Source organism: Labeo rohita, unplaced genomic scaffold, assembly GCF_022985175.1.
Source record: "Labeo rohita strain BAU-BD-2019 unplaced genomic scaffold, IGBB_LRoh.1.0 scaffold_181, whole genome shotgun sequence".
NCBI lineage: Eukaryota > Metazoa > Chordata > Actinopteri > Cypriniformes > Cyprinidae > Labeo > Labeo rohita.
Window position 1 is genome coordinate 61,809 of NW_026128011.1, and position 8,079 is coordinate 69,887.

The 8,079-nt window shown below is 33.2% G+C and overlaps 1 protein-coding gene across 2 annotated transcripts; it reads right to left on the reverse strand.

The window, feature by feature from the left end:
- Positions 1-3,553: 3,553 nt before the first annotated feature.
- LOC127158959 (uncharacterized) lies at positions 3,554-7,082 on the reverse strand. 2 transcript variants are annotated; one of them, XM_051101902.1, is made up of 4 exons: positions 6,949-7,082; positions 6,380-6,703; positions 4,573-4,899; positions 3,554-3,991 (listed from the first exon to the last, which is right to left on the reverse strand). In XM_051101902.1, the coding sequence occupies exons 1-4, from the start codon at positions 6,998-7,000 to the stop codon at positions 3,876-3,878; spliced, it is 819 nt and encodes a 272-aa protein (XP_050957859.1). In that variant the 5' UTR covers positions 7,001-7,082; the 3' UTR covers positions 3,554-3,875. The 2 variants fall into 2 exon arrangements, with proteins under 2 accessions (XP_050957859.1, XP_050957858.1); XM_051101901.1 differs by having other exon boundaries at positions 3,556-4,000.
- Positions 7,083-8,079: the final 997 nt, after the last annotated feature.

Sequence of the window (8,079 nt, forward strand, 5' to 3'; positions counted from 1 at the left end):
AGAAGGGACTCATGAACAACTATCACTAAGCAAAAATAAATAAATTCAACTATTATTTTCTGGTGGACTATATGTAAATGTCTTTTATAAGAAATATTTTAATCAGGTCAACACTAAATAAAAAATAAAATGCATTTTGTATGATCCCTCTTATTTTTGTAAAATAATTAACATTTTGCAGATTCTGTTTGTAAACTTTTCACCTCAACTGTACATTAAATGATTGGTGTTGTTCTGCTGTGACTTATTATTGGCTGATTCAGAAGTCAAGGACTGATTTGGGCATTTTGGGTTGACATCATTGTAGTCCTTAGTTCATAATATTTCAGTGCCACATCAGTCAACACCAAAGAATCATCTTAGACTTTACTAAAAGTTGCTTTTAGCTTCTTTATAAGAGTCTCCTTCTCTTAGACAAGTCTTACTTGACACTTAAGTCAAATCTTAAGTCTATTCAAGAGCAAGTTTTTAAGAGCTAAGGGCTTTTTAAGTACTGAGCCTTTTCTTCAAAATCCAATACATATTTTAATTTAGAGATTTGAATCTGCGATTACATAATATAAATATTCACATTCAGACATGTAGAAGGCTGACAATTAGTCAAACATGTACTTGTCTAATTAGTTACACTTAGCCTACATTTTAAAATCTTAAAATCTTTTTTATTTTACATTTTTTCTTTGAAAATGACAATATTTAAATATATTTAAATTGTGCTTTTTGGACACACTTAAGATATTTAAATTATACTATATTAAGTGCATGTTAAATGTATTATTTTGAAACAACTTTTAAGTATATTAAGTGTATTTCAAGGTCAGTTTTAAAATATTTGCAATATACTTTAATGGTAACACTTTACAATAAGGTTCCATTAGTTAACATCAGTTAATGTATTAACTAGCATAAATGATCAATGAGCAATACATTCATTACAGTATTATTCATCTTTGGTAATGTTAGTTAATGAAAATACAGCTATTCTTTGTTAGTTCATGTTAATTCACTGTGCATTAAACAAACACAACTTTTGATTTTATTAACATTAACAGTTTTGAAATGAACATTACTTAAGATTAATAAATACTGTAGAAGTGTTGTTTATTCTCAGTTCATGTTAACTAATGTTAACTAATGAACCTTATTGTAAGTGTAACTCTATCCATCAGGAGAGAGTGATTTCATTAATAATGGAGTTGGCTTCTTGTGATAGTTAAAATGTGGTTTAGATAGTTCAGTACCTGGATTGATTATTCACTATGAATATTACAGGTTATACACTTGTTCATAACATACATTTCTGTATGTGTGAAGAAGGTTAGTCACTGTACAACAACCGATGTACCTAACCATGAGTGCTAAATTTTCTGTGCCCTGCACCCAGTGATGAACACCAGAGATTAGCTTAGAGTTTCAAAACATTATCTGGTAACACTTTACAATACTTGTGCACAAATATGCATTAATTTATGCTTAATTAATGAACAGATATTCTCAAGTTAATGTATAATTCATGAAGAACTAAACCATTTATTAATGATTTCTACATCAGCAACTAATGAACATTCTATATGATTTACAGATTAAGTAATCAATAAATTGTTATTAGTTAAATGTGTCATAATGTATTAATTCCCTAATAACTTATTTTATTAACTAATGATGTAAATTCATATGTTAATTACCACAGTGGTCAAAGTTATGTACTTCAACTTCCAGTTGTCTGCTTTAAATACTCATTAGCTAATGATTTGCAAATGTATCCTGATGTTGTAATTTTACTTGTAAAATAGTAGTAAATGTAGTGCTTTTTAACAGTTACTGAGGTTGAGCCAATAATCAAGGACTAGTTCACAAAATTAAAAATGCTTTTGAAATCTCCAATATTTGACAAATGATTTAAAAAAATGCATGTGAGAGCATGTGAGAAATGCCAAGGCACCCTTTTCTCTTTTCTTTTCTCTCAGTGGTGTTAGTGGTTACTTGCTTGCTAAAGAAAACATTACTTTATTTTTCAGCCATTGCTTGACCCCTGGCACTTGACCCCTGATAAATGCTGATTGCAGCTATCATTTAAATTAATGCACATGGGTTTAAACTGTAGCTCTAGTGTACATATAAAAATTCAAAGTTAGTTAACCAGTGTTTTCTGTTGAAAGTGGATGACTTAAGTGTTAGTGGTTAAATAATTAAAAATATTAGCAAAATAAATAAGTAGAGTCTTCAGCTGCTGGACACACAAAAAACATTTGATATCTACTCTCTTCCCTTAAAGGAGAAGTCCACTTCCAGAACACAAATTTACAGATAATATACTCATCCCATTGTCATACAAGATGTTCATGTCTTTCTTTCTTCAGGCATAAAGAGATTATGTCTTGTGAGGGAAACATTTCGGGATTTTTCTCCATATAATGGACTGCTATGGTGCCCAGATTTTGAACTTCCAAAATGCAGTTTAAATGTGGCTTCAAACGATCCCAAATGCAGTTGTAAACAATCCCAATTGAGGAAGAAAGGTCTTATCTAGTGAAACAGTCGGTTATTTTCATAAAAAAAATATGTTAAATACTTCTTAATCTCAAACGCTTGTCTTGTCTTGCTCTGCCTGTGTATTCTGGCTCAAGACATTTAGGGTATGTCGAAAAACTCCAATCGTATTTTCTTCCTCAACTTCAAAAATCATTTCAAAATCATCCTACATCATTGCAGAAGTACTGACCCAGTCTTTGCAAAGTGACCATGCAAAGAAGATCAAACACTCTAAACAAAAAGGTAAAACAGCGATATAGGACGATTTTTGAAGTTGAGGGAGAACATGAGATGGGAATTTTTCAAATACCCTAACTGTCATGAACCAGAAAAAAAAAAAAAAAAAAAAAAAAAAAAAACAGTTCAGGCAGAGTGAGACGAGACGAGCATTTGCCATTAAGGAGTATATAAATTGTATCTTTTTTTTTTTTTTTTTTAAACAGTTTCCAGGATCATTTACAACCACATTTGGAATAGTTTCTGTAGCTGCATTTAAACTGCATTTTGGAAGTTCAACCTTGGGGCCACTATATGGAGAAAAATCCTCAAAAACTCAATCCACTAACTGTATTAATCCGGATTACACACAGTACGCATGCGCATGGCAGAGCTAGACAAGATGAGCATTTAAGGTTAAAACTTATTCCTAAACCTATATATATGATCTATATCACTTTGCGGATTGAAAAAGGTCAAACGCCCTTAAAAAAAAAAAAAGGTAAAACGGCTACTGTTTAAATACAATGTCATAAACTTCATCAAATGGACATCTTCATTATTTTTAAACTTGAACTATTGTTATTTAAATATCACATCTAGAATTCTTTGAACTGATGTACTGGTGTTTTCTAATAAGACAATTGCTCTGTGACAACAGTTGCAATTTGTGTTGTCATATTAACTGTTATTTTGTTTATTTGGGAGTAGGTATAAATTGCAGGAATCAGGGAGCCGCTGTTAGGCTAATATGGGTGGCATTGAAATTAATTTTGAATACACAATTGATTTTTATTTTCACTTTCAAGATTTGCGATCGCAGTTGCTCTGTAGAGCGGCAGTACTTATCACATGTTTTACAAGATTAGATGCTTGTCAGTGGTGCAATTTTATATACTGTAATGTAACAGGCTACCACTAGCAAGCAGCTGACCATGTCCCTTTAGTGGGTCACATTTAGTGGACATCGCTCAACTCTATTTGGGAGTTGTTTGTGTTTTTGATTGTTTTGACACTGCCTCACTGGTAAAGATCTGCTTCGGTTTGTTACAAATTCATCATATCATCATATTGAAATCATAAAATCATATTTAGTTTAATCAGCTGTATGTAATACTTACATTCTGTTATAATACTGTACGGCTCCTGCGGTTACAGTAAACCACACCAGCAGCAACAGCAGCAACCAGCAGAACAGCACCAACAACAACTCCTGCTACAGCAGCTGCAGACAAACCTGAATCTGGAACAGCTAAAGACAGACAGTCATTATTACTAGAGAGTGAATGATAATAAATCCAATATTTACCAATATCTTTAAATGATATTTAGTGCTCTGGCTGTGTTCATGGTGTGTGTGTGTGTGTGTGTGTGCACTTGGATGTTTTAACCACAAAGCACAAATCACGATAGAAAATATGGAATGTCCCCATAAAACATGTAAACACAACATGTGTGTGTGTGTGTGTGTGCACTTGGATGTTTTAACCACAAAGCACAAATCACGAGCACCGTGAGAAAGTATCACCTTCACTTTATACTTTAGTCATCAGTTTTACGATACTGATTTAACTGCAACCACAAAAACACAACACAGCACCACAGAACATTTTGCTCAACAGGAAGCAGCATTGTTCATGGGAAACTGGCCGATGTTACAAATTTTTGCATATTAACAGCATCAAAGTGTTACTGACTCAAACATGCTTTTTAAACAGTTCACAACTCAACACATACTGGGCTGTAATGTTTTTTTTGTTTGTTTGTTTGTTTGTTTTTCTGTAAGGAAAATGCTTTGAATGACTGTTTCTGTTATTTACTCACCAGTGATAGAAACACTGAATCTCTTCACTCTGGTGATACTGAATTTGCTGCTGTTGATGATGATCTTGAGTTTATAATCTCCAGAGTCTGTGATTCTGATGTTTGTGATGGTCAGAGATCCAGTCTGATGATCCAGTTTCAGTCTGTCTCTGAATCTCTTATTACACTGATCATCTGTACAGATCTTATTCTGATCTCCAGTGATTTCAGCGATGAGAGTGTCACTAAAATACCACGTCATCACATTATTTGAGTGTTTTGTTACACCAGCATCTAAAGTGACAGATTCTCCCTCCTTCATTTCATATGGTTTAACAGCAGGAACATCTGAAACACAAACCAACAGCTGCTGGAGGATCTTATATTTTAACCCTTTAACTGTCACCGTCCGCTCTGTGGGACGCCTAAGTTTACTTCACCATATTACAAATAATCCTAATCTAATCATTACAAACTATACATCGTTGGAAAGGTCTAAGAACTCATAAATAGATATTTTACCATATTTTTGTGTTACAAACTATGTAGAAAAAGTAATAGATTATTAAATGTCAAGAGTGCAACTTAAAAAAATCTACATCATAACATGAGTTCAGACCTTTGTCACAAAAGACTTTCTTCGTTTCCTTTTTCACATCACACTTTAGATATCTTAAGAAACTAGATAAAAAAGTTTCTCAAGACAAATTTTGAAGCTGGCTTGAGAAAGCTAAGCAGGAATTTAAAAAGTTTTAGAAGATAGAAGTTAGAAGGTTTTCAGTTTAAAGTAGTTTTAAAGAATAGATAGGTAGATAGATAATGTTGTTAGCATGATTAGCCAGTCACTAGCATGTTTCTAGCATGATTAACATGTTACTAGCCTGTTGTTAGCACAATTTTAGCATGATTAGCAAGTTACTAGAATGTTGTTAGTATAATTAGCAAGTTACTAGCATGTTATTAGAATTATTAGCATATTACTAGCAAGTTGTTAGCATGTTGCTAGCATGTTTCTAGTATGATTAGCAAGTTACTAGCATGATTCTTGTTGCTAGCCATAGATGGATAGATAGATGAGTTTGGATGAGTTTGAATGAGTTTAAATGGATTAGAAATACAGTACATAGAAGTTTGACTGAGTCTCAAAGGATTCTGGGAGTTTTGACAGTTGGAATTTGAAAAGTGTTGCTCATTTGAACATTCCGTCAATGTAAGTCTATGGGATTTTTCCCAGTTTTAATCTGCATTTTTAGGAAAATCGTAAGTCCAATCAGTTAGAAAAGATATAGCAACTAACTTCAGATTAGTTTGAAGATCTGGACTGAGTTTGGAGTTTGTAGAGTTAAAGCTCTAGGAGGAGTAAGAGTTGATAATTTTAGTCTCAGAAGAAGAAGAAGAAGAAGAAGAAGAAGAAGAAGTTTAAATAGCATATCAGTAAGTTGGCTTTCTCAAGCCAACCTAATAATAATAAGTCATTGAGATAATAATAGTGATGCTTTGCCTTTGGCAAGCACCACTAATAATAATAATAATAAGTTTAAATAGCAATCTTTTAAACTTCTTCATCCTTTCTTAAGCCAAATTAATTATATATCAGTTAAAAACTTAAAATCTCAAAATTCACCCTTTGAAAGGCATTTTAAAATCAGACACTGCATTACCACGGAAAATGTACATCAAAATCATATTATAAAATGTTTTAATTCATGAATTACAAAAATTTAAGTCTGGGTAGTGCATTTTTTATGTCTGCGTTAAAAAATGGAAGTGACAGTTAAAGGGTTAAACATATTTTAAACTGCATTCAAACACTCATTAAATGACTTACCAGAGATGAAAACATTGAAGATCTTTTCACTGCTATTGATCTTTAGTTTATATTCCCCAGAGTCTGTGTTTGTGATGTTTGTGATGGTCAGAGATCCAGTTTGATGATCCAACTTCAGTCTGTCTCTGAATCTCTCAGTTCCTTCATTACACCGAACATCTGTACAGATAAAACTGAGATCTCCATTGATTTGAGCGATGCGAATGCTGCTGACATACCACTTAATACTGTCTTGGTGTTGTCTTTCAACCCCAGTGTGTAGAGTGACTGAATCTCCCTCCATCACTGACACTGACACTCTCTCTGTATAAACACCAGACACACCTGAAGAAACAAACACAAACATATATATATAATATGCATATATATAAACAAACAGTGGATAAACATCACTGATTTACACATTCACACACGTAAGTCTCATGAATGATCTTACACAACACAAAATCTACTTTTTCATATTCATAAATTTTTTAGTCCTAAATCTCCCACGGAAAATAACGACACTTAAAAAAAAAAAAAAAAAAAAAAAAAAAAAAAAAAAAAAAAAAAAAACTGTAAGATCTCACCATGGTCGAGTAAAAACCAAACCACTGCAAGTACATTAAAGAAAAGCTTCATTATCACAATTTCCCCCAGAAAACGAACAGAAATTCTAAATCGAAAGTGGCGTTGTTCTTTAATGGCGATGTTCCGCAGTTCCGCAGTTCCACACAGATCCGGAAGTGAAGCCGGAGCTTACGTTCTTAACAGAGCAGCGCCACTTACGTTTTGGAGTGGAATTTGCTTTTATTTTCACAAAAAGCATCATAGTTTGTGTACGTGTATGCGTATTATACATTTTATAAAACATTGTGTATTATACATTTCAATAAGTATTCTAAAACATTAATCTCAATCCCAGCCCAACTCAATCTGAGCAGCTGAGTCTTTAGCCATCTTTAAGAATCAGCTAAAACACAACTCTTCCATCTTTATTTGACCCTCTAACTGTAGCATTATTTATTTTAATTCTATTCTTATTAATAATTAACTGAGACTTGTCATAGCACTTACATATTTCTCTTGTTGATTTTGATTGATTCCCTTGTAAACTCCAGGTGGGCCTGATTGGTGGAGTGCTGCAGAGATGGTTGTTCTTCTGGAAGGTTCTTCTCTCTCCACAGAGAAATGCTGGATCTCTTTCAGAGTGACCATTGGGTTCTTGTTCGTCTCTCTGACTGAGGTCCTTCTCCCACGATCGCTCAGTTGGCAGGGCCGCCTCTGAAGAAAACCAACTCTGAAGAAAAAAAACCACAGCAGGTTTCAGTTTGACTCAAAAGATGAGGTGCAAGACTGAGATGGAGGATAGTATTAACAACTTCTTCTACTTCTGTTTTTACCATACACAGTAACACAGTAAAGCAACTACTTTTGACAAATGCTCAGTATTAAAAAAAAAAAAAAAAAAAAAAAAATAAGAAAAAGAAAAATTCTCTCCACTTTTAAGTCTTAATAAGTGCTAGAAGAGCGCTTATATGCAAGTATAAATCATTTGTAAAGTGCCCGTAAAGAGCCCAAGGAGGGTTAAAATGTTGAAGGAGGATTCACACCAACTCAAGTGCTTTCTGCAGGTAGTTTCACAAGACTTTTTAGACAGTGTTTCATGTGTTTGCAATCTGATTGGTTGAGAACTGTGAGATATTATACTGGTATCGCTA

What these genes read in the sequence shown, in the direction of transcription:
- LOC127158959 (XM_051101901.1), bottom strand. Translation starts at nt 7,000, where the DNA reads ATGAAGCTTTTCTTTAATGTACTTGCAGTGGTTTGGTTTTTACTCGAC. An exon ending in CTTCAATGTTTTCATCTCTG is followed by an intron (nt 4,900 to 6,379) that starts GTAAGTCATTTA and finishes TTTGTGTTTCAG; the next exon opens with ATGTTCCTGCTGTTAAACCA. An exon ending in ATTCAGTGTTTCTATCACTG is followed by an intron (nt 4,001 to 4,572) that starts GTGAGTAAATAA and finishes GTCTGTCTTTAG; the next exon opens with CTGTTCCAGATTCAGGTTTG.